This window comes from Danio rerio, chromosome 6, assembly GCF_049306965.1.
Source record: "Danio rerio strain Tuebingen ecotype United States chromosome 6, GRCz12tu, whole genome shotgun sequence".
NCBI lineage: Eukaryota > Metazoa > Chordata > Actinopteri > Cypriniformes > Danionidae > Danio > Danio rerio.
The window spans coordinates 29,721,680-29,749,630 of NC_133181.1; the positions used below are offsets into that span (position 1 = coordinate 29,721,680).

General features: G+C 33.3%; 1 protein-coding gene across 43 annotated transcripts in view; it reads left to right on the plus strand.

Moving 5' to 3' along the window:
• kif1aa (kinesin family member 1Aa) overlaps positions 1-27,951 on the plus strand; it is a 117,709-nt gene that overhangs the window by 77,073 nt on the left and 12,685 nt on the right. For 13 of the 43 annotated variants that reach the window (XM_005165945.6, XM_068221975.2, XM_073954113.1 and 10 more), the window contains 12 exons: positions 771-933; positions 1,027-1,117; positions 1,205-1,323; positions 1,445-1,500; positions 4,801-4,909; positions 8,186-8,252; positions 10,129-10,213; positions 10,301-10,406; positions 14,361-14,387; positions 24,886-25,000; positions 26,682-26,815; positions 26,913-26,974. In XM_005165945.6, coding sequence (XP_005166002.2) covers positions 771-933; positions 1,027-1,117; positions 1,205-1,323; positions 1,445-1,500; positions 4,801-4,909; positions 8,186-8,252; positions 10,129-10,213; positions 10,301-10,406; positions 14,361-14,387; positions 24,886-25,000; positions 26,682-26,815; positions 26,913-26,974 — 1,134 coding nt within the window. Of the gene's footprint in view, positions 1-770; positions 934-1,026; positions 1,118-1,204; positions 1,324-1,444; positions 1,501-2,996; positions 3,216-4,800; positions 4,910-8,185; positions 8,253-10,128; positions 10,214-10,300; positions 10,407-14,360; positions 14,388-23,310; positions 23,335-24,885; positions 25,001-26,681; positions 26,816-26,912; positions 26,975-27,951 lie in introns of all 43 variants that reach the window. The other 30 variants (XM_021477120.3, XM_021477122.3, XM_021477123.3 and 27 more) reach the window with 5 other exon arrangements.

Here is a 27,951-nt window from a genome sequence, read left to right on the forward strand (position 1 = left end):
GTAAAAAAATGCAAATGTGATATTAAACATGTTGGAACATTAAACATGTTTAAACATCTTTGTACACTACCCTGTTTAAAGATCTTGGGTCGCCAAGTTGTTTTATATATATATATATATATATATATATATATATATATATATATATATATATATATATATATATATATATATATATATATATATATATATATAATTTTTTATTTTTTTTAAAGTGAGTCTCTTATGTTTATCAAGCATGCATTTATTTAATAAAAATAATTAATACTTAAATAATACAAATATGATGAGCAGACTTCTGAGATGTAAACTGGGGACAATGTAGTTCAGTGGTCAAAATAACAAATTATGTGTTTAAATATAGGGAAAATTCATTATTTTATATTTTTATTTTTAAGTAAAACAACTCCAGTTGAGGACACAACAACAAAATCTTGGACATACCACAGAAAACAGAAACATCTGGTCACTCTATTTTAAATAAATTATACTGTATATGCTCAAAATATTGATTGTTGATCAATTTAGGATTTTTTTTAAAATTCTTTGATCAGTAGAAAAAAAACTGAAATGAATGATTTTAGCATCAGGTGTGAGGAATGAAAGTATTTATTTCTCCTGACCCCAAACTTTGTAACTGTTGTGTTGTGTAAGTGGGGGAAAAGGCCTTTGAGTGAGTGAAAACTGAATCTATATGTCAGCTTCAGCTGCCCCGTGGAGTTTTCAGATCTTTTTGACTTGACATATTTTCTTTCATGTGCATTTCATAGCTAACCCAGAGGAGCTGGACAGCCCTGTCAAAACAGGTCTTGATGGGATGCTGGACGGCGCTCTGGATCACTTGAGGATTGGTGAAGTCTTCACATTCAGAGTTACTGTTCTGCAGGCGTCAAGCATTTCCGCAGAGTACGCAGACATATTCTGCCAGTTCAAGTGAGTGCCTCTGTTCTCTTCTGAACTTTCCACCAGCACACATTTGACATTGTTCTGTATCTAATTTACTTTCATTAAACTTCTCGTTTGTAGCTTTATTCACAGGCACGATGAAGCATTTTCCACCGAGCCGTTGAAGAACACTGGACGTGGTCCACCACTTGGCTTCTATCATGTGCAGAATGTGAGCTTTACACTGTAACGCACAGCACTTACATCACACTCTTTTATTATGCTGAGAGTAAAACACTTGTTTCTCCCATTTTTCCAGATTGCAGTGGAAGTGACTAAGTCCTTTATTGAGTACATAAAAACTCAGCCAATCGTGTTTGAAGTCTTTGGACACTACCAGAAGCAGCCTTTCCCTGCGCTCTGCAAGGATCTCATTAGGTAGATCCTGGCAATATTTATTATTTCCAACTCTGATTAATACATGCTACAAATGTCTGGATTCATCCATCAAAGTTATGCTAAAGTGAAGCCAAACCTATTTTCTTTTTTCTTCTTTCAGCCCATTGCGTCCATGCAGACGGCAGTTCCCAAGGGTCATGCCTCTTTCCAAACCAGGTGAGAGCAAGTCATATCATTTTATGACCATTAACATAGATTACCTTTATTACTTCCATTGGAAACTGACTGCTTTGTTAACCCCCCCAAAAATCAAATGCAATTGCCAAATCATGTAGAGGTTGAAGTTGTTTAGTTTACAAAGGGCACACAAAACAACAATTACAATATAGTAGGTATTAACTTTGCATCCCAGTTCAGAGACTGCATATTTCTTAGAGAGACTACATTTGCATCCCAATTCAGAGACTGCATCTTTCTAAGAGGAACAGACTTTGGAAGATGTGTCCTTTAAAGTCCACTAAACCTGAACGCACATTGTAAAATAGGTTGGTCAAGTCTAAACTATTTACAATGCCTATAAATACAGAATTGTGGATGAAAGCAGAATGGAAAGTTTGATTGCCACCTTGTGGTCCTTTGTTGATCCTTCCCATCTATCTCTGTTCACTATACCAGTGGTTTGCAAAGTGGGGGTTGGCACCCCCCAATGGGATCGCGGGACAATGAAGGGGGTCGCCTGGTAATTTCCAAAAATCTATTTATTTTTATTAAACCATAAGAATGACCATATTTTATCCATAACCTACTGAGAAGAAAATAATAGTTGTTTAGAGTTACTAAATACTACTGTATATAGTTACTATAGTAGCTTACAGTTACTAGTTCTATTGGATTGCGATCCCTGGGGTAAATACATTATATTAAAGACACAGCAATAGCGTCAGATGCAGCTGAATAATTTTATAACACCAGGTTAAACTTTCTGGCACATTTACAGCACTGACATACATTTAAAAAAAAAATAAACAAAGAATAGACTTGGGTCTATTGGTGTGTGTGCACCATTGCATGCAATATTTCTGTATTTATAACCACCTCAGAGGATATTGGGGGTCGCGAGTCATTGGCATTGTTATTTTGGGGGTCGCGGGGTAAAAAGTTTGGGAACCCCTGCTTGATACATTCCTGTTTCTACTCCACTGTCCTGTCTTGTAAAAAGGTGAAATAACCCTAAAATAATAATTTATTTTTTTTATTTTATTTTGTCCTGATCTATTTGTTGTATAATCTTCATTATACCAGAAAAGAAGGATCCATTTGAAGAAGACTTTGAATGATTATTGTATATGCAGCCCCTGAATTGTGATGCAGCTATAGCATGAACATGTGCATATGGATGTGCTGCATCTGCCATGTTATCATTGTCATATGACCTATAGCATCAAATCAGCCACTTTATTTATGAATTCGCTCCAGTTGCTTTATAAGATAGTTAGTCGTTCATTTGAACCATGCTTCAGCATTTCACTGCAAGCAGCAGATGATGTACTTTTTGCTTACTGTTTTGTGCACATTTTAGACACACTGCTCGACTCACAAAATGTTTTTTTTCCTATTATGAAGTATGATGTAGGAGAAATCGGTGTTTGCCTTTTTTTTGCTCTATTGGCTGTTTGGGGTCATGGTATTCATGTTGTTGGTGGTGGGTGTAGCCGCAGATAACGACACCCCTCCAGATCGGGAGAAGAACCTGGAGCTGATTCGTTACCTGCTGCCTGAGGTCTTCAATGGTTCTTTGGTGGACTCGCTGTCAAGCCACGCCCTCAATGCAGCAGGCGTGGCTGTTTCCTACCTCCTTGAGGGGGAGGAGCAAGCCAGACTGCCAGCTCCGCCCCTGTCTATCTGTTCAGTAATAAAAGCGCAGAAGCCGGGTCTGTAATGGTTCAGAGTGCCAAAGAATGTCCCTGAAAACCAACCTCTAGTCAGTCTAATGCACAAATATCACATATTTTTTATTTGAAAATATAGTTCAAATTTTTAATTATGCTGGTGAAACCCCATTTTGTTCACTAATTTCTCCATTCCACTAATCACAAAAAGTCCTCTGCATTGACAGACTAAAGGATGCCTTGTTCCAGGGACTGTGTTTCGGCCTGCTCAAACTGTGTGTGGGTGTCCTGTCTTTTTCTCTCCCTCAGCCTCTCCATACAAACCTCATCAAGCAGATGGACAATTCTGGCCTATCTCTTTGACGTCATTTACCAGAAACTGATGATTTATACTGGGATTAGACTGCATGAGTAAAACTGGTTGTTCTGTCACTTGAAACTGAGCTTGATGATGCAGTGGTCCCTAAACCTTTGCAGGATAGTAGTTTTGGCAAATTATTAAAAATAGAGAGAAATATTTTGGGACATTCTATTTAAGTGTTTGAGAAATATTCATTAGGATTTGCAAGAAACAGTTTTTCTCAAATGAACTTTCTGTAGTCGTTTACTCACAGTTGTGTCATTCTAAAGACAGTTTTGTTAAACAAGAGTGGATATTTTGTGAAATATATATAATTTTTGATTATCTTATGTAACGTAGGTGATTTTAAATCTGGGGCCAATAACACTATAAATAACAATACCCACTTAATATTTTGACATCTTCTCCATTTATGACCATGATAGATGTACTGTAGTAAAATTCTGATTCCTTTCAATTAATTTTGTATTTTTTTAATGAATTTAATAATCTAGTAAAAAAAAAAGACAGATATTTAAAAAGAAATTTAATACACTCAACACGCAATATGCTATAGGAATTCAGAATATCTGATATATGGATCTTTTTCATAATATCTTTATGGTGCAACTTTGTCATTTTGGTGTTTGAAAGACTCTGGAATCCTTATTTGCCGTATATATGATTTATTTCTAATAATTAAAAGACAAAAAAGTCACAATTGTGGGATATAAACAGTGAGATTTTAACAGCTGAGATAAAAAATAACTTATTTTAAAAAAATTGGAATTATTTCTTAAAACAATTTCTTATTTCTGACTTTTTTTCTCTCAAAAATGCATCATTACTTTCCTAAATTTTAAACGTATTGGCTTTCTCGCAATTCTGATTTTCAAGTCTTTTGATTTTCTGATTTTCAAGATTTTCAAGTAAGTCCATACTGGTTTGGAATGACACAAGGGTGTGTAAATGGTTGCAGAATTGAAATGTTTGTGTGAAGTGTCCTTCAAATAATTTGGCTTGACCTGTGTGGAGGTTCAGGGATCGCTGTAATTCTCTTGACTTCATTCATCTTAACAGCAGTGTGCCTTTACATCGGACCCCTGATCTTCCAGTCCTGCTCCTCTCTAACTATGCTCTATTCCTTCTCTTATATTGTGATCTGTGTCTCCCTCTCTCCTGTGAATCTGCAGTATCCCTCTCATCTGCCACTAAATTATTATTACCTTTGGTCTAAATATTGATTTGACTGTGTTTTTTGTTCTCCCTTTTCTGTTTTCTACATAGTCCCTGCTACCAAACTGACAGCCCTCACTCGACCCACAGCAGGACCATGCCACTGTAAATATGACCTGATGGTCTTCTTTGAGATCTGTGAGCTGGAGGCTAATGGAGAGTAAGTGTTTTGTCTAGACATTGATCTTTTCATTTGAAAATTGGCCTGTAACAAATTCAGTCTGAGCACAGTGTAAAGTCAATCACTGTGCCATGTAGAATCAATGGAATGTAAACGTTAAAAATATTTGAATTGATTTTTAGATTGTGTTATTAGATTAAATTTACATAACAATGTATGTGCATGTTTTCATGCCAGTAGTGTACAGTATTTACGTATTTATACTTCACTTGTATACTTAAGTGTGTATTTTAAGCATCTGTACTTTATCAAAGTATATGTTTTTTTGGAAACTTTTACCTCCCTGTAGGCCAAAACAAAAATTGTACTTTTTACTCTGTTACATTACCTTGGATGAATTAAAAGTAAGGAATTGTCACCTGCTCAGAGAGGCATATAGTGCTGGTTAATACGTGACAATCAAAATTTGATCAGTTAAGCTGATAAATTGTTTCACAAATGGCACTGAACAATTTGTTTGTGAAATTATCTTACATCTCCTCATGAGTTAAGAACTCACTGATTCAAATGATATGTTTAGAGTGTGTTTCCAGTAAACGAATCACTGATTCTAATGATTTTTTCTAGTGAGTCTTTAAGAAATCATTCGCTGATTCATATTTAGAGTGAATCTCCAGTAAATCATTCTCTGATTTACACAATTTATTCAGAGTAAGTCTCTAGTAAATGATTTGCTGATTCATATTTAGAATGTGAATCTTTGGTAAATTATTCGCTGATTCACATGATTTGTTCAGAGTGAGTCTCCAGTGAATCATTCACTGATTGGAATGATCCGTTCAGAGTTAGTCTTCAGTGAATGATTCAAAGTATCTGTTCAGAGTGAGTCTCAAGTTAAATTATTTATTTATTTATTTATTTATTTATTTATTTATTTATTTATTTATTTATTTATTTATTTATTTATTTATAACAATTAACAACAAAAGATTAACAGTACAAATAAAACAAAATACAGACACTACAAACTATAGTGCATATTTAAAAAAGGGAATTATAAATACAATTTAAGTAGCCTATATAACAAACACATGAGAAATAAGGGGAAAATAAAGGGGCACTAAAAAAGGAAATAAATATCCCCGATTAGGCCTATTAAACACAAAACCATAAGCACAAATTCTAGGAGTTAAAACATCAGTCTTTAGGCTACTATATGCTGAATGGTATGTCAGTACTGTTCCAGTTCTTGTTTGAATATGCTAAAAAAGAGGTTTACATTTATAGATATAAAACTTTTCAATATATATTCGTGTAAAACCCAAAACTAGGTGTTTTGATTAAGTCTTAAAAATGATTTAAGATTATTTTGGATAAAGAAAGCATTTAATAAATAATTTTATTACAAAAAGATTTAACAAAAGGGCCAAAATAAATTACCTACACTTATTAGAAATTTCCCAGAAAGAGCAAGGTGCATCAATGTCACTTTTAACATTTCTGCATAAACGGCTTGACAGGAAATAAAATATTTCACAATCATACATTTTTATATGTAATAAAATATTTTTAATTTAATTTGTTAAGAAATGTTTATAGGGGTGTCTGGATCAATGATGATGATTATTTTATTACATTTCTGTAAGACTTATTTGAGTTAACATTTAGATTATTTACTAAAATTTATCATTTAAATCGATTATGGAGCTGAATACAGTAGTCTGTATAAAAATGCAGAATAAACCTATGCAAACAATCTACTCATTATGAACAATTTTTTTAAGAAAAGACGATGCTGCAGTAAAATATTTGTAATCTTTTAATAAGCATGATGTGTACAAGATGGTATAAAAAGTGAATTGTTTATTTGGAAATCTGTGAGATGGAATTTGTGCCAATAATAAACCCGAAACACGTGTGGTTGTTGTCATGCAGTGAACTCAGCAAATCGTGTAATATCGGTGTCGTCATCGCAGCTCCTGCAGTCGCTCTTCAGATGCTGCACCAGCTGAATCAGTCATCTGCTCTCAGAGTGCTGTTGCGGAACTTTGATGCCACATGTGACAGTCACGTGGCGTTGGTGCAGCATCAATCTGGACAAAATTTCTAACTGGCATGCACCGCTTTAAGACAGATTTCGATCGGTCTGCAACGCTGTGTGAAGTTGAACGCACCTATCAATTCACAATACAAATTATCTGTTCAGAGTGATTCTCTAGTAAATCATTCATTAATTCAAATGATCTATTCAAAGCGATTCAATGGCAATTCGCTGATTTTATAAAACTGATTCACCATGTTAATGTGGTTTTTACTTGAATTATCATGACTTATCAGTGTGGATATTAGACCATAACAAGTTTTGATAATTCAACGTTTTAGCAAAATAAACATTTTACAGGAAGTATTTTTAATTTTATTACTTAAGTATATTAAATAATCAAGTACTTTTGCACTTTGAATCACACAGTCAAAAAAATTATGACTTTATACTTCTACTGGAGTAATATTATATTAGGGATGGTACTTGAACTCAAGTACTTCATTTACCATTTCATGCACACAAATAGCCATACAAATGTTTAAAATGCATATTATAAGAATTAATGTTATTCATTCATTCATTCATTTTCTTTTCGGCTTAGTTCCTTTATTAATCTGGGGTCACCACAGTGTAATGAACCGCCAACTTATCCAGAATACTGTATGTTTTATGCAGCGGATGTCGTTCCAGCTGCAACCCATCTCTGGGAAACATCCAAACACACTCATTCACACTCACACACTACGGACAATTTAGCCTACCCAATTCACCTGCACTGCGTGTCTTTGGATTGTGGGAGAAACCGGAGCACCCGGAGGAAACCCTTATTACGAACGCAGGGAGAACATGCAAACTCCACACTGAAATGCCAACTGACCCAGCCGAGGCTCGAACCAGCGACCTTCTTGCTGTTAGGCAACAGCACTACCTACTGCGCCACCCAGAATTAATGTTAATTATACATAATTATTAAGTATTGATATTAAGACTAAACATGTGCACAATATTACTGTGGAAATCTAATCGGGGTGGTTTGGAGTTATTCATTTTCACTGAAAGAAATTGATTTTAATGATATTCTTTTTAACATCTGATGATTGAGCTGTGAAATGAATAATGCCAATTCATTGTATGCAGTTTGTATGATTGTGTTCAAAAAAGTAAAATGTACAGTACTAATAGTCTAATTTAAAAAAAGAGTATATATATATATATAAATATATATATGTATATGTATATATTTGTATTTGACATGTTTCTCCCTCTCACAGCTATATCCCAGCCGTAGTGGACCACCGAGTAGGCATGCCTTGCCATGGCACATTCATGTTACATCAGGTACTGGGAAATTCCCTTCCCTCCTTGGATTCTGTTATTTTTCTTGATAATATCATACCCGTTGACCCATACTTAGTATTTTACAACCCAGGCTCATGAAAAATACATGCCTCCAGGCGACAATTTACAAAAATAATATTATGCCGGTTATTGCACATCATGTAGCCTTTCCAAAGTGTCCATTCAGTGTGTGGCATTAACAACCAAACTCATATTTCTCGGAAACAGTTAAACAGAACTGTAGCAATGTTTTGTTATACATTGGTTCATACACACATAATGGCTGTTCAAAAAAATCTAATGGCTGCTGAGTGGCACTAAAAGTTTAAGGCTTTATTCTGTTTAAATAATATTACACCCACACTAAACCTTACCCTAAACCTAACCAGCAGTTAAATATATAAAAGTAATTTAAAAGAAAATATAGTTGAAGCAACCATTTCTCTTTATTTTTTAACAGCTTTTACTTTTGTTTGTTTAAGTGTTTCATGTCACATGTATTGAAGCACTACCAGATGAGAAAACTGAGAAATGCTCATTATTAATTAATAACGAGATCCCTGATCAAGTTCTCAAAAATGAATGCATCTAATACTCATTTTAGCTGAAAACTGCCAAGAATCTTATGTAAGATTAAAAAAAAGTGTAAAAAAGTGATTAGTTGACTTAAAACCCCAAATCAGAGAAAGTTGGGACAGTATGGAAAGCGCAAATAAAAAAGTAGTCATTTCTAAATTTACTTGTATTTCATTGTAGATAACAACAAACAATATTCAATGTTTCCTCATGACTTATATTTATTTGTTTATAAATAATATATAAATAATATATATTAAATATATAAATATATTTAATATATATTTATTTGTTGCTTTTGGTGTTTTTGCAAGACATTTAAAAAAAAGTGCAATTAAGGGCTAGTAATCAGGTAAATTGGTTAAATAGTGTGATTTTAAAGAGGTGATTGTAATTATAATTGGGTACAAAAGCAGCCACCAAGAAAGGTCTAGTACTTAAGAAGCAAAGATGGGCCTAGGATCACCAGTTTGCCAGCAAATATGTAAATTTAATTGTTTAAAAACAATGTTCCTCAAAAAAGATAGGAAGACATTTGGATATTTTACATTCAACAGTACATAACAAATATTCAAGGAATTTCAGTGCGTAAAGGACAAGGGCGCAAGCTAAGGCTGAACTACCGTGATCTCCGATCCCTCAGGCAGCACTCAAGAATCGTCATACATCTATAAATGATATCACTACATAGGCTCAGGACTACTTTGGCAGATCTTTGTCAAGCTCCACAATACATAGTTACATCCACAAATGCCAGTTAAAACTGTGCTAAATGGAAGCCTATAAAAATAATCACGAACACATTAAATAATGTTTGTTGAATTTTCTGCAATTAAAGACAAGTCAAGTAAATTTAGAAATCACTACTGTCTTTTTTTTTATTTGCGTTTTCCATACTGTACCAACTTTTTCTGATTTGGGGTTGTAAAAAAAGTGTGTAAACCTGTTGATTCTAAAGATATTTGTTGATTTTATTTTTTTAAAAAGTGAGGAACCTCATTATCTTAAAATTATTGACGTAATTATTAAATAAATGAAAAATGTGTTCATAGTTATTTAATAAGTTATGTTTACAGTTCCAAGGCAAAGAACGTTCACTCACTTTTTAAAGAAAAGTCAACAGGTTTACACACTTTATAAGTACATAACTAGTTACTTTTTACAGTGTGTAAAGGTAAAACTTTAGAAATTTTGTAAGCATGTTTGTGAAGGCATTCTTTTACACTGAGCCTGGGCGGGTATTTTAACATTAGAGTTAAATTCTGATATTTTACTTAAAGTAATGTTTTCATAATAACAGGGCATCCAAAGGAGAGTTACAGTCACCATGGTACATGAGACAGGAAGAGACATTGACTGGAAGGAAGTGCGAGAGCTGGTTGTTGGTGAGTTTTGCCTCACAGACTCAAGTCTTAAGTTTAAATTAGAGTGATAGTGATCAAATGGGATGCGGGGTTTTTCGTGGTTTGCAGGACGTATCCGGAACACGCCTGAAGCAGATGAGGCAATCATCGACCCCAATATTCTCTCTTTGAACATACTGTCTGCAGGATACATTCGACCCACGCATGATGACAGGTATATTCCCAAATTGAAGACCAGCTTTGAAACTAAACATAAGAGATCTTAAAGGGCTTGCATTCATTACATAGAGGAGGAATTGTTTCTCCCAGAAAACTCAGTAGCAAATTTTCTTCACCTTGGTCTGTTTTCCCTCATCTCTTTTTAACAGCAAATCTCCCTTTTAGTGATTTCTGTGCTTAATATGACTTTCTCCACAGCTTTGGCATATGATCTGAGAGCTGGAGCCAAGCCTGTGACAAACAGTTCTCTGCACAACTTTAAAGCTATGAGTTCTTGCCAAATGAAATGAGTCAGTCAACCAAACCTTCCAAACAGCTCGTAAAGGCTTGTCACAAGGGAGCGATTCTGAATCAAACAGCACCGCAACAGTGCCAGCCTTAGATAAAGACAAGAAGTACTGTATAATCACACTTTAATGTTCCTTTGCAAAAACATACTATAACCTGCTGCACGGTTGTGCCGGCTGACAAATAGAAAATCCTAAAACTGCCATATTAAGGCATTTAAGATTTAGACAGGATGCAAATAGCATTGGGTGCAGGGGAATCTGATCCACCAATTAAGGTCCGAACATTTTGATAATGAAGTGTTATATGTAGAATACAGAAGTTATTAGTGACACTGGTGGTCATTAAGCAAACTACACAAGAACACCAAAAAAGTAAAGAAACTGAATTGTGATTTAGCGTGATCATTATTATTTATAAATGTATAGGTTATTTTCTCTTTCATTGGAAGTGAAAACAAGTTCATCAATAATAATAAGTTAAGTAATTATACTGATAACAAACATGCAGATGTAATACAATCTGCAGAGAGCAATGTTTAGATCAATGTGTAAATATGGGCTGCAATTATTTCCTCTCATTAACAAAATGAACACTGTTGATGTACAGAATTTGAATGACTAAGTGTAAATTAACAATGCTTGGTTATTTTTAGTAATATTAAGTCATTTTGAAAGATGGCTTATTCCATTTAGTGGGTGCTGGCTTCATATTAGTGATCCACTTTATGTTTTTTAGGTGGCAGATACTATTTAGCCCAGGCTCATAGAAAATACTTCCCTCAGCCTACATTTTTGCAAAATGTAAAATAAAATGCTCCAGGTACATTTCGTGACATATTTCACGGGATAAATCCACTAGAGGGCGCTGTCTATGTTTTTGCAAATTTTAAATACGTAATTTAAGACAGGGGTTCCCAAACTTTTCAGTCTGCGACCCACAAAATAACAATGCCAGTGACTCACGACCCCCAACATCTTCGGAGGTGGTTATAAATATACAAACATTTTGCACACAATAGTAGACCTACAGTTGAATTCAGAATTATTACCCTCTTTTTAATTTCTTTTTTTTTCTTTTTTAAATATTTCCCAAATTATGTTTAACAGAGCAAGGAAATTTTCACAGTGTGTCTGATAATATTTTTTTCTTCTGGAGAAAGTCTTATTTATTTTATTTTGTATAGAATAAAAGCAGTTTTTAATTTTTTAAAAATCATTTTAGGGACAAAATTATTGGCCCCTTTAAGCAATTTTTTTTTCTTTTGATAGTCTACAGAACAAACCATCATTATACAATAACTTGCCTAATTACCCTAACCTGCCTAGTTAACCTAACTGACCTAGTTAAGCTTTTAAATGCCATTTTAAGCTGTATAGAAGTGTCTTAAAAATATGTAGTCAAATATTATTTACTGTCATCATGACAGATAAAATAAATCAGTTATCAGAAATGAGTTATTAAAACTATTATGTTTAGAAATGTGTTCAAAAAAATCTTCTTTCCGTTAAAAAGAAATTGGCGAAAAAAATAAACAGGGGGTTAATAATTTAGGGGAGCTAATATTTCTGACTTCAACTGTAAATAAACAGGAACATATTGACAACATAAAAAACAACCATATAATGGTCATAGTGATTTATTAATTTTTTTAATTTAATATTAACCTCACCTGGCTGGTGTTTTTAGCACAAGTCTGTTCTTGGTTTAATTTTAGAGACCACCACTCTAAAGAGAGACCTCAATGTTCAGTAGAGGCCTCTATTCATTTTTAATGGACTTGATTGCCTATTAACTACTATTTGTATCTTCTGTGGCTTATGGATAAAATATGGTATTTATAGTAGTTTCAGAAATTTTATTTGACTTTTGGAAATGACCAAACGCCACCATGTCATTATCTTGCGACCCCCCACTTTGGGAATCATTGACTTAAGATATGATTTGTTGTACGTTTCAGATAGATAGGTGAGGCAAATATATTAATTACAATTAATAGACACAAAGTTGGTTTGTGGTATATATTTGGTGTTGTGCAAAGAACTGCACAAAAATAATGCTTGATTCCTCAAAAACATTTCTAAAGAACAAAAATTGTCACCATAGTCCTGCCACGTAGTATTCATTTTACCTGAAAGTATGTTTTTGCAGTTTCTCACAAATGTAGCATTTTGCAGATATTATGTTCACCTGAAGAGGTTACTATAGCAACAGCATCCTGCTCTAGCAGATGTCATATTACTATCAATATCAAATATGTAACACGTGTATATCACAAACAGTAAAATTAAAGGCTAACTCATGTGTAATTACAAGCATTACCATTTTAATTTGTGCAAAATGTTTTGTTCTTGGCTCTCTTAAAAGTCATTAAAATCTTACACTATTTTATATGATTATATAATGCAGCTTCTCAACATGCCTCTTTCACAATTGTAGGATTGTGCTTGCAGAGATTTTGCTGTATAACCACCGGGGTTTGTAAAGCTTTTAAAACATTGCTTGACTGACAAACTAATCCATACAACTGCTCTTTTTTGGCTTCAGAAATTTCAGAATTATCAATCCTTCCTACTGCACACAAGAAAAATAAGTGGTTTTATTAGTCTTGATGATGGAGGTCACAATTTTAAGAGACAGTTCACCAAAAAATACTAATTCTGTTGCCATTTGATCAACCTTTTCCTTGTTCCAAACAAGTTTGATGTTTTTTTCTGCTGAGCACAAGATATACTAAAGTATGTTGGAACGCAGTGACTACTGACATTCGTAGTAGGAAAAACAAATAATTTGGAAGTCAATGGTTTCCTGCATTCTTTAAAATGTCTTCTTTTGTGTTCGACATAAAAAGATTTGGTGAACTATCCCTTTAATAAGCAGACAAAATCAATCTAAAATATAAATATAAACATTCCCTGTTTTCATACAGGCAGAACACTGAAAACTGGTTCTCTAGTTCACCTCCTTGCTGGCTGTGCAAGTCTTCTCATCCGATGCTGGTCTGCATTTGTGTCCATTCTCATCTGCTCATTCCATTCACTGTGTCTGACTCTCAAGTACCTACTCACTGAAACACATAGCTGATCCAGCTCTTGGCATCATCACACTGAGAAGAATGTTTAACGCTTACAATCACAATTTATTAACAGATTTAACCCATCACTAACATTCTCCCATCGTGATAGTTAATCAAAACCATGTTGCTCATGTCATGTTACGCTAACAGCCAAACAAAGCATTTTGTCATCTGCAATGCATTACTGCTATCACATTAGATGGGCATCATATATCAGCATCCAGACTTTGCAAACATGCTTCAAGTAAATTCCTAATGGTTTAAATGCATTATCAGCACCTGCATATCACAGATGCTTAACAGATATTCAGATATCATGCAGCTGTGACCTCCTCTCCTCCATTTTAAGTCCTTACATGATAGTCCACACGATCCATAAAACATATCAGAGCTGGATTCATGCACCAATGCAGCAGATCAAGAATAAGATGTGACAGGAGAGTTGTGCCTAGGCCTTGACAGCCATATTATATCTAAAATCCTCAGAAACAAGCTGCTGGGCCTCCACATGAGCTTCTCTCCACACATTTCTAATTCTGACTTTTCTCTAGTCCACTAACAGAATGTTGTTTTGTGTTTTTCCAGACAGTTTCTTGATTCGGACATGCCTAGGTATATTCCCTTCGAATCCTATTCCTCTCACAAGCGCAACGAATGTAAAATTTCATCCCTTTGTTTCTCGAACCATCTGTCTAATCAGCCTCCATCGTTCTTTGTCATATTTTGGCTCTTAAATGCTGCTTATTTTTGCACCCCTGTTGGTTTGTCTATTTAATTTCTCGTCCCCTCCTTCTATTTCTGAAAATGTGAGAGAATTTCTCTCTGGTTCCCATGGAAATGCTTTTGCGTGTGAAGCTTCTGTTTTGTTTCTGACTTTGTTGGCACCTCTATAGGTGACTGGATTGCATGGCTTGACTTTTATACGGGCTGCATTTTTGCTGAATTATACAATATGCAGGAGGTGTTGTAGAGATCATAGCCATATTCCCTAACTAGAAGTTTTAACAAGGTTATGAACAAAAGTTGTTTGGATGACATTGCTAAATTGATAGTTGGGATTATACAGTACCACCTTTATTAATGTTCTTATGGTGGTCAAGAGAGCTCAAATATGCTGCAAGTTAGGGGCAAACTTTTGTTTTTAATAAGCTCATTTTACAAGTATAATAGAGCTAAACAGTTGAGTTTAATGATTTTTGTTCATCCATTTAGCTGATCTCAAGGTCTGACAGAGGCACTTTTAGCTAAGCTTAGCATAAATCTTTGTATTGGCTAGGTTATGGCTTGGAATTATAGTCCTACTGTCATTCCAGTGATATTACAAAGGCCCTGAAAGTTACCCAGCTGTAGGTAGCCATGGTACAGCAGCAGAGTTCCTTGATTAATATGCAGAGTATATTTCTTATATGCTAGCCGATATGATGGTTTATGCTAAGCTAAGCTAAAAATACTTCAGCTAGACCTGATGATTGGCTGAATGGTTTAAAGTGTGGTAAAACTCATGTGTTAACTTTAGATTACATGTAAAATGAGCCTATTAACAAACAAACAAACAAAAAAAGTGGAGTGTATCTTTAAGAAAACCCATGCAAAGTTCCTTGATTAATACACCAAAATAGGAATATAGTTCTTACAGCTGATTTGATAGTTTATGCTAAGCTAAAAATGCTCCAACTAGATCGGAGATCGGCTGAATGGTTTAAATGGTAAAACTTTTCTGTTTAACTCTAGATTACTTGTAAAATCAGCCTATTTAAAAAAAATAAAAATAAAAAAGTGGAGTGTTTGTTTAAGAAAACCCATTCAACGTTTCTTGATTTATACACCAGAATAGGAGTATAGTTCTTAGACATTTGCTAGCCGATTTGATTGTTTATGGTGAGCAAAGCTAAAATGCTTCTGCTAGACCTGAAGATCGGCTGAATGGTTTCATATATGGTAAAACTCAAGTGATTAACTCTAGATTGCTTGTAAAATGAGCCCATTTCCAAAAAGTGGAGTGTTTATTTAAGAAAACCTGTGCAAAAAAAAAAAAAGTTACAAAGGAGAAAACAATGTTATCGTTTTGACAACACATATGTTTGGAAATTCTCACAATTTTGAATTTGGTCATACTGTTGATATTTCTAGACATTCTTTAAAAAAACTCATCAAGGTTTGTATGATAAGGTGAACTGTAGCTTTAACAGGAATTTTTGGCAAAACATTCAAACATTTTTGTTCAAATATATTTTTGTTGGCTGAGTTGATTTTAAGACAGCTTCATAAATAAATGTGTAATCTATGTCTGTGAATCCTTCTCCTCAGTTTAAACTACATGTAATTTTTTTTAGTAATGAGTCACTCTTACCACACACACTCCATCAGTCCCTGCGTAAATTTATTGCTCTTGCTCAACAAATTCTCAACAAATTAGATGACATCTCCTAATTAAAAATGTATGGTTTCATTTAAACTGCTCTGCAACCAGATCAAGTTCCATCACAAATGTCAAAGCAACACCGTAAAACACAACTTCGCCTGTGTGGGGTGAAAACTGCGGGCCAGACCACACACCATGAGCTCTGTGTTGTTTATGGGCAGGAGGCTTCGCTCAGCTAACCTCAATATTAATCACAAATCCTGAACAAAATTTGTGTTATGTTAGTGCGCTGAGATTTACAATCTAGAACCAAAAAATGTGTTTAATGAAGTTTATTGACGATTAGCCCTCCTTGGCATTCTATGCTCACGATTAGCTTTTTTACCACAAGGAGGCAGTGTTGATCCAATTCATTTAAATGTTTCACACAATATTGGCTAAATGACTCAGAGCAAACAATTTTAAGAGCCACTGTTTCTGTAATTATCAAATCAGAACAGCTGTAATCTAATAATTAATAATAGCTAATCTAATAATTAGCTTTTTTGTAAAAAAAAAAAGTAATGTTTCTCTTTTTGCTTTGCCAGGACTAGTTTGCCTGAGCACATTTACAGATCACATATTCACATGATTGACATGACAGATTACATTGATTGTTTTATTTTTCTTGCACATAAATGAACAATCTGTGTGACTAGATATTGAACAGTTATAGTGTAGTGTTTTTCATATATGGTTCAGCTGTGCTCTGTAAATGTCTTCTCAGGTTCTGGTAAAAAAAAAAAAATATATATATATATGTATATATATATATATATATACATATATATATATATATATATATATATATATATATATATATATATATATATATATATATATATATATATATATATATATATATATATATATATTAAATAAATAAGTTGCAAACCAAACATTGTGATTTTTTTTTCCAGCATATTGGTGTTTGTTTAAAAGCATAACTTCTAACTATATTTTACTAAGTGGCGTTATGATGATGATGATGTGAATAAACAGATTTTTTCTGAACTATGGTAATCAATACTGAGCTATAGTTGAACTAAATAATAAGCCATTATAATCCTGGTAGTTTAAGAAGGCCAATGAAAACATCCACTAAATAAATAAAAAGTGACACAAAACACTTTAATCTACATTACTGACAGCAAGAAAATATTTTAATGAAAAAGCATAAAATGTCAAGCAGAGAATGTATTATAATTTTTATATAAAAAAAATTATAAACTTGATATAATATTATTACCTATAGCAAGCATTTATGTACCTAAATAGTATATTTAATCTTTTTTGTACATCGTTTAGCTTTGTTGCTGGTCTTTGATGGTCCACGAGCCCCTTATGTGCAATCCATTAATGTAGAACTTTTTAGTAATAGTTTTATGTGTAGTTTTAGAAACTTTAGTCTTAAATATAGGTTGTTTATTGTGTTTATTGGCATAAGTCGCTCTATAAAGAACCTTAAAGGTGCAGTAGGTGATCTGCCTAAATCCAGTTAGCGTAATATCTTTCAAATTCGACCCCTCCCCTGTTGTCCAAAGCCACGCCTCCTGAAATTATGAACGCACACATTAAAGATGACAGAGACACACTAGGTCATGTCATTCACCAGTTAGAAAACTTTGTAGTACTTTATAATACTACAATTCTGAAAAAAAAAAAAACTGTATTATATCTGATACATTTTTAGTTCTGTAGCAAGCAAAACTTGTCATAATGTGGAATATTTCATGCATGCAAGGATCGCTGGTCACACACTCTCATGTACTGCTTAGTGGTTGGCCGACAAAGTGCAGGAATTACATTTACTACTAAGCCATACTTACTTACTTACTAAACCATTATTTCAGACCAAATATTCAGAGTAGCATGGTAAACAATATAGGGAGCGTGTCACAGGTTGTCATTGTTCAAAAATTAACCAATGTGAACATAAAACCAACTTCAGCTCAGTAAAGCAGGTTAGGTGGAATAACGCTATTTACTTATGTTTTGTTGTTAAACTAAATAAAAATCTACATTATTGATGATGTAAAAGGTCTCTTATGAAATTGAAAACAGTCACATCAATCTTTTTCCTGAAGATTTCAGTGGCTGAGCAACACTTCTGTGCATATAACCCATTCTTAAAACAACAAAATCTACATAAACTTTGCGTGACTAAAATAGTTTAAAACATAACATTACCTGTCTAAAAGAAATCCCTTAGCCATGGTGTCATCCTTCCTCCAGTGTACAAAAGTAACTACAAAATTGATTCATGAATTTAAAAGTTTTGATTCAGCATTTGTTTTTACTGCTGTCCACATGACCATGGCCCATGTAAATGAGCATCGGCGGATCTGCATGAACAAAGAGATGCACAGTTGTACAAATCTACATTTGCTGACAGACAGTTTGGGCTACTTATCAGAATTATGGGAATTATCGGCACAACAATATTTAATTGGACAAACATTTTTTTGTCTTATGCCTCACCCAGAATATAAAATACATATACTGTAAATACATTTAGATTATTTACATTAATCATTACTATAGAGACTTTCAACCAGCACAACAAAATTTTTCTAAAGACAATCAACTACTGCACCTTAGATTTTTTTTTTTATTGTTTGCATAAATAAATTATTCTTACTTGGCATTTCTAGATAAAAAAAACATTTATTTAAATTGGATTTTTAAATCATAATTCATTTTTAATATAAGGCAATAAAAAAAAGTAAGATTTTATTTTAAAAATCATTTTTCACCCTCTATGCTACTGTATATTAGAGTTAACCATTAAGTATTGTATTTTTACACTAGTCTAAATAGTGTAAAAGGACTTAACAGGCATTGTAACTATGTAAAAAAAAACTGCTGGGCTCCTCATGATTCCTTTATGTTGTCCCAATGCAAATCGATTAAGTTAACTAAATTGTTTTCTTTTTCAAGTTTAAGTCCATTCAACACAAAACAATTAAGTTGTCCCAAAAACAGTTTAGAAATTGTATTGTTTCAACTCATTTTAAATGAATAGTTTGAACAAGCAGAAAAAGTCATTTTTTATTGTGTGTAGTTTATCTAATCATTAGTAAACCTCAGTAGTAAACCTAATCATTAAATTAAAAAAAAGTGAAAAGTGGCAAAAAAAAAAAAGTCATTTATATAAAAAATATGCAGCTAATTATTATTGTTGGAATTTAAAATGTAAACATGACTCCTTAAAGCATTTCATATTTTTTCGTAGTACAAACTTGTCTCCTTGTCAACTGTTCTGTAAGCACTGTCCACAAAACAACACCCTCAAGTGTAGTTGCTGTCCAATGAGTCTCCCATCTATGTGACGGAAAACAGTTTTCATTTCCAGCAGCCTGGGTGGCAGCTCAACAATCCATGTAAGCATTACCTCAGTGGTAGCATGCTTGCTTTCTTACCCCTGCACACTGAGCAATTTTTCAGTGTTATTTAGGTCCTCGATACAAGCAGAATCAATAAACTTAATACGGAAAGTATTGCTGTTTATTTTGCCAAGAACATGAGTTATAGTTAGGCTTGGCTGATATAAGAAAATTAAGGGAAAGAAATATTGGAAGGTAAAAGCAACAGGAAATGTCTTTTATCATGTGTAAATGGGAGGATGGAATTATCCTCACACAATCTCTCATCTTGCTTGGTGTGGTAAGCTTAATTTATGTTGTTATTTAGGAGTGAACAATTCCATCAGAAATGAGATTATTGAGTGCTCTCACTTAATGGAACTTTACAAACAGCCGTCATTGGGATGGAGTGACTTAGAACCTTATTTACATCTAGAATGCTAGATAGTATAATTAGTTAACTGAGTCTTTACAGCGTGTTGCTGTCCTTTAATGGTCCACGAGCCCTTTATGTGTAATCCAATAATGTAGAAGTTTTAAGTAATAGTTTTATGTTTCAAAAACGTTAGTCTTAAATAAAGGTTGTTTATAGGGGTGCTCCGATCGATCGGCCAGAGATCGGTATCGGCTGATAATCACATTTCATGACTCGATCAGTACTCACTAATGGCAGATCTCATGAACTGGTCCCAAGTGTTTGTTTATGAGTTTAGGCAGAGTAAGGGCCGGATCACACCGAACACACTTTTTCTATTTAAAAGGTGCATCTTTTGAATGGTTTAGTAATGGCTGCGAGAATCAAATGTGCACTCCAGACTTTTTCATGTTGAATTCTTCCATCATTAGCAGTGATTCCAATTTTTTTCCCAAAATTAGTTGCAGTACATTTTTTATTCTGTTTTTCTATTATTTTTTTGTAAAGCTGCTTCTGATCATGACACAAATACACCAAAAAGGTTATAAGAGAAATGTTTAAGGAATTATATGCAACATCCTTCATTTATTCTCTTATGTAAGGAGAGATCTCCGCTTACTTGTCACACTATGCATTATAAACTTAAAGCATCAAAATCGGTTCTCAGTATTAGCCGATCCTCATGAAAGGAATCGCTACTCTGTAGAATCCCTAGTTGTTTATTGTGTTGTAAGTCCTTTCATAAAGAATCTTAAACATTCATGGGACCTTTGCATTCTATAAAAGAAAAAAAATCTTTAGTTCATTTTATTGTTAGAATAAATAAATGGATCTTACTTGTAATTACTGCAAAAAAAACTCTTTTTTTATGTTGTAGTTTGTTTTTTTAATATAAGGCAATTTTAAAACATAGTTAAAGAATAAACTATTACCAAATTATACAAAAACCAAGGCACCATTGACTAAAATAGTAATACTAATATTTTCTTTATATAAATGATCATTTAGGATTAATCTTTTTAAAGGGAAAATCAATATAGGTTTACTAAAATGATTTATAAAATGGTCAGATGAAAACTTCATGAATTTAATCTATAATTCATGAAAAACTAAACCTTTGATTAATGACTGCCACACCAGAAACTAATAAAAACTGTATCAATAAGATTGTATTAATAAATTAAGTCATAAATGATTAGTTATTAATCAAAGGAGTCATCAGTGATTTAATCCCTGTCAACAATTATTTGCAAATATGAGGTCATAAACCACCAAAACATTCAAACATAAAACATTCAAATTTGAAAGCTAGGATAGACATTTGTCCAATCTACAACTATTAGAAAAACGGAAAAAATAACATTTCAAGTGCTTAGAAATGCATATTGTGAAACAAAAAAAAAGTTTTTATCAGTATATTTACAGTAGGACATTTACAAAAACAAAACAAAAAAAAAACATAATGAAAGATGATCTTTACTTTTTTTTTTTACATATTTTCTTTTATTTTCACCTATACAATGTATTTTTTAGCTATTTTTGAAAATAATTGTTAAATAATTGTTTTTTTTTTACTTACTTTTAATTATTATTATTATTTTTTTACTTCTGCTGAAAAACAGAAGAAATTTAGGAATATTGCAAACCCAACAACATTGGAGCATACAGGTGTCTTCCACTGTATAGCGAAACACAAACAAGCATGCTTTTATTTAGATTTACAATACAAGAATAAGCTAAACATTCAGATTCCAAACTAAAGAACAGAATCTGTGAAGTCAGTTAACAAAATGGCACATGTCCAAGGCTTTCATCCATTCTTACATGTGTTTAGATTTCCTACATATAACATTTTAAGGCTCAAGAATAGACAAAACATCTTCATCTCCCCATTTTAATGCTCCTTACAATGGTAGGAACTGAACAGAATTTTGCAAGTATTTTTGTTTTCTTTTTTGCCCTTCAAGCTGAATACCAGCATAGAATATCTTGTATAATATTATGTGCTGTAATCATAGCAAAGGCAAAAGAATTAGTTTTTTGAAATTAGGGTCTCACTTTATATTAAGTGTCCTTAACTACTATGTACTTGCATCAGAAAATAAATACAATGTACTTACTGTGTTTATGATGTATTTGAGAACACTTGTGGTGCTTTTGAGTTGGGATAGAGGTTGGGTTATGGACAGGTTTGGTGGTACGGGTAGGTTTATGGGTGGGTTAAGGTGTGAGGGATGGTCTACAGTGTATTTACAAATGTAAATACAAAAGTTAATTACAGATGTAATTACATATAGGTATTTAATCAAGCATAAGTACACAGTAAATACATGTATTTACACAATAAGTACATTGTAACAAACTATTAACTCCTGTGTAAGTACATATTAGTTAAGGCCACTTAATATAAAGTGGGACGTTCTTAAAACTATTCTGTTTAGGAATGTGTTAAAAAAACTCTCAAACATAAATTAGGGAAAATTTAAAAGCATAAAAAAACAGGTTAATAACTGCAGGATAACAACAGGGCTAATAATATCTGATAATCTTCTTTAATAATATCTGCATGTATGCCAGAAATTTATCTGTATCCTAGAACTGTATATATGTTCCCACAGAAATAGATTATGACAAATTTGCATGTTTGGGTGGTTTAAGAACTTACTGTTGTTAACTAACTCTGCTACCTTTGGTTGATTAAAAAGAGGAATTTTCTATGTGGGCAACCCCATAGTGACTTTTGAGATTCCCCCTTTATCTCCTTCTCTTATTTCTCTTTATCTTTTCAACAAATAAATTTCCAGGACCTCTTCCACTCCTTTTCTCTCTCCATGCCTCAAAGCTGCCCACTGGGTCATGCCGGGCCATTCACTTTAACACTCAACATCTAAAGCACACAAGCTCATCTATCACATTCCTCAGAAACGTTCGGCTCCTCTCATGTACAGCACGCCTGACTCAGGCATTTAGAGATTTAAGATCTTTAACAGGCTGAGGGCCAGAAATATAAGTGCATCCAATCTGTGATCATTCCAACAGGTTATGACCTAATTTTTTCTTTTATCAGAGTGAGCAGGGTTTAGACTGGAAGTTCAACAAGGTGAATATAAATTATGTACAACAGGCAGCCCATACTGTTATCATGTAGTACTTTCTCATGAAATTCTGGGCCAATACTTGTGTGTTTGTACTTCCTGGAGGTCTGTAAAGAGTGGATTGAGTTGAAAGGAAATGCAATTACATCCCTCATTGAGACAAAATTACTATATGCTTCAATAATAACCAAAGACAGCAGTTGGCCTCTCTGAACTCTTGCCTATAAATCTGTCATTGATTCTTTCCTTCCACCTAAAGCATTTCCTTGGGGACTGATTCTAGGTATTAGTGTCCCCCTCTACCTGCCTCTCTTCTTCAATGTTCACGTCTTTCGTCTCTCATCATTATTGTTTCATTTTTGTCGTTTTTATTGCTTGGTGTTAATGTTTTTATTTCATTGGTGGCAGTATTCATATCTTTTGATGAAGTGTTTTGTTGTGTGCATACTGTATATGTCGTCTGCTCCACACTTTTGTTTTCTTAAAATGTCTTTACAATATGATATGTTTTATCAAAGTTTATCATTGTTATTAAGTGTTTTGCTTTTGCATTTAATAAATTTGTTTTTGTTTTTAGAAATAGGCTTGTATAATGAGTCCCATAGATTTAAATAGGTTAGTTTTACCATTTTTTAAATCATTTAACCAATCTCTGGGTCTGGCAGGAGCATTTTAGTATAGCTTAACTCAGCATGAATCATTTTATCTGATTAGACATTTAGCATCTCCCCCCCAAATAAATCCCAAAACAGTTTAAACAATGTTCCTGGCGATGTGGAGTTTGCATGTTCTCCCCGCGTTTGCGTGGGTTTCCTCCAGGTGCTCCGGTTTCCTCCACAGTCCAAAGACTTGCGGTACAGGTGAATTGGGTAAGCTAAATAGTCCGTAGTGAATGAGTGTGAATAAGTGTGTATGGATGTTTCCCAAAGATGGGTTGCAGCTGGAAGGGCATCCGCTGCGTAGAACATGTGCTGGATAAGTTGGCCGTTCATTACGCTGTGGCGACCCTGGATTAATAAAGGGACTAAGCCAAAAAGAAAATGAATGAATAGATGAATTAATAATTTTCCCATTGAAAGCTTGACCCTTCTGTAGTTACATTGTGTACTTACATTGGGTTTGGCAGCAACGTTCGTTGATTATTACACATTGGGAGCAACTTTTCATGACATAATAGAAGAGAGAAGCTTCAAAAAAGAAAATTATCAAAGCTCTTTTTTGAAATTTTGAGGAGAGATGCTAATGGTCTAATCCAACTCAATAATTTATGCTAAGCTAAGCTAAAAGGGTTCTTGTCAGCCCCCGATATCACATTAATTGATTTTAAAAAATGTAAAACTCAACTGTTTTTTCTTTTAAAGAGATAGTTCGCCCAAAATAAAAATTCTGTCATAATTTAACCCTCCCTTTACCAAACCTGTCAGTCTTTATTTCTTGTCTTTTCTCTGTTGAACACGTACAATGATATTCTATAGAAAGCTGGAAACCTTTAACCATTGACTTTCATAGTGTTTGTTTTGTTACTGTTTTGTATTATTATTATTATTATTATTATTATTATTATTATTATTAATTATTATTATTATTATTTTACTATGGAAGTCAGTGGTTACAGGTTTTCTGCTTTCTTCAAAATATCTCTTTTAATGTTAAGAAGAAAGAATATCAAAGGTTTTGTCAAAGGTTTTGAGGGTGAGTGAAAAATGAGTGAATTGTTATTTTTGGGTGAACTGTCCCTTTAATATTTATAAAATTCTAACAAGTTCATATGATAATAATCTTGTATTTTATTGGAAATGTATATGTTTAAGCTTGCTTTCTACTATTAATATAGGACATTCTACCGGTTTGAGGCTGCTTGGGATTCATCCATGCACAACTCTTTGCTGCTAAACCGTGTGACTCCTTACGGAGAGAAAATCTACATGACTCTGTCTGCTTACCTGGAGGTAAGCAAGGCCATGCACTTATTCATATGGGGAGATGAGACGTTCATTTTGGAGAGTTGCAGACCTGCATGATTTAGTTCCAGCTAATTTAATCTACCAAACAGCCCACAGCATTTGGAATGGCTGAATTAAGTACATATGCGAAAGAGAGGCAAACCTTGTGGATCTGTAGAACACAACAGCATTTTTAGTGGCCTTGGTTCTGGAAGTACTAAAATAAGTAAATAAATACATACATACATACATACATACATACATACATACATACATACATACATACATACATACATACATAATAACAATTTTCTGTAATAAACCAAACCACCCTGCTTTAGGTCAGTGAAATCAGATAAAAAAGACATACCTTTATTTATTATTCCATGAAGCTGATTAAATAGTGAAATAGAAATGGTATATTTTAAGTTTCTTGCAAAAATATTCCGTTTGGATTGTTTAAAATGTTTTAGAAAGATTTATGTTATGCTCTTGAAGTTGACATTTGTGTGATAAGTTAATACAGTAAAATATATAATGAAAAGAACTATTGAACTCGTCACCAGGTGCTGTTGACTTGAAATTTTCCCCGGATGTTGCTAACAACTAAAGAAATCCATATATGCAAAGAAAACAATATTAATTAATTTACACATTAAGTTATGCATTATTAAAGGGAAAAAGTATTGAACACATGAAGAAAGGGATGTGTAGAAAGGCAGCGAAAGCCCAGACATAGCTGAAATCTCTTTGTAGTTATTCAGCCAGCCTTTGCCCTTCCTCATTGTTAATGAACATTAGCTGCTTCAGTCCACATCTACATCTAAATTATCAGGATGAAGAAGATGAAACCAGAGTGGACATTTTAGTAAGACACTGATCCAAAACACAGTCAGGGAAACTCTAAAATGCTTTCAGAGACAGAAAATCAAGCTGTAGAATGGCCCAGCCAATCACTTGACTTGAATCCAACATACATTACAAATTAAGGAGCATATTTGATGCAACAATTTTGATATTTAAATACATTTCAGTATTTCAGCACTTTCTACTTGTGTCATTTCATTGTTATTACACATAAATAATTTTATTATTATTTTATTTTTTTATCAAATTTTATGTTTGTATTGTTTGGGTTTTTACCAAAATCAGGTTCAATTCCATGTCAACAGCTCCCTAATGTAACATTAAAGTAACATCTATCAAAACCATACAGTATATGATGATTTGGTGTTCTTATTATTGTTGTTTTCAATGTTGAAATAATATTTTTGTAGAAACCATTGTACATTTTTCAAGTATTCTTTGATTCATTTAAAAAAAAAAAATTGCAACGTTGAAAAATGATTCTAATCCATCCTCTATCTGTCTATCATAGTCTCAAAAATTAATTGTCGCGGTAGAGATCTTTCAGCAGGATTTATTTCCAGTATTTTCGTTGTCTGGTATTTTTTATAATATTTAATCATTAATTGTATGAATTAATTATTTTGTCATAATCAATTGTAGTTCTAAAACAGATAAGATGTTTGCTTCTGGAAGCTTCAGCTGTTTGTGGGTAATAGCCATCTATGATTATTTTAACCGCCATTTGCTTCAATTGCTTGCAGTATGTTCCTACTTTTATGCTTTATGGATTTGTAAATATTTTACATACTTACATCATTTTACATATTCCTGTTCCTAGATGGAGAACTGCACACAACCCACAGTGATTACCAAAGACTTATGCATGGTGTTCCACTCAAGAGACGCCAAACTTCCAGCATCTCGCTCCATCAGAAACCTCTTCAGCAGTGGCACCTTAAGGCCGTCTGAAGGGTACGACTACATTAGATAACAGATGAGCACATTTCCATTGCTGTGTTCCTCTTATAAGTATAGTCATAAATTTTTCTGTTGCTTATTTTTCATGTAGAAACCGTGTAACCGGTGTGTATGAGCTCAGTTTATGCCACCTGGCTGATGCAGGGAGCCCAGGTAAGAAACCAATCTTCTCATTGTATGTTGCACTGAGGAGTCGCATTATGATTCGTGACTGTTTAGATTTTAGGAAGATCTGCTCAAAAGGTCATGAATACATCTGCCTGCTTTTAAATAGTCAAATGTCCTCAATTGTTTGTACACTGTATGTTGGGTTCCACAAAATTGCTTTATGTTGTTCCAACACAAGTTGTTAATTGTTAATTAAAATTGGATTGAATATGACACAATTAAGTTGTCCCAAAAAAATTGAAAAGAAGTATGTTGTTTCAACTCATTTTAAATAAGTAGTTTGAACAAGCAAAGTTATTTTGAATGTATCAGGTTGGGGGACAGACATAGGATAAAATTTGAGATAAACAAAAATACTGGGATCTTATTTATTCTTATTTATTAGTAGACAAATAATTCAGGCAGATCAACAGCATATGACAACAATAATCACCTTAAATAAAGATTATGTGCTTTATTCACTATCAAATTTTACCAATGTGAGTTTAAATACATTTTACGTCACATGTATTGCCATACTACTGAAAGCAGCAATAAAAAGTAATCGAATGAAAATAAAATAACTAGCCAACAGTTTGCAAAAAAAGGTCAGAGCTGTGAAACTGACAAAACTGATCAGTCACTCAAAAGCTGATTAATAATGTTAAAGAGGTTTGCTATGATATAATTAGATCTTATTTTTATTAGATCTTATCTTATCTTAAAACTGGTGCAAGTACTCATAAAACTGGTGCAAGTAATCTGACCGTAAATATTCTGACCATGGCATTTAGAATAGGATGGGTTAGTAAGAAAGGATTCATTAACCTCATTTATTTTTAGAAAAAAAATGTATTTAGTTTTCTGACTATCATAGGTTTTATTTTATATTTAATTATGACCAAGTTAAGACCTCAAGGCCCTAGGGTTGAGGATAAGTTTGGGTTGTTTTTTAATATGGGTAAAAGTTTCATTCTATACAG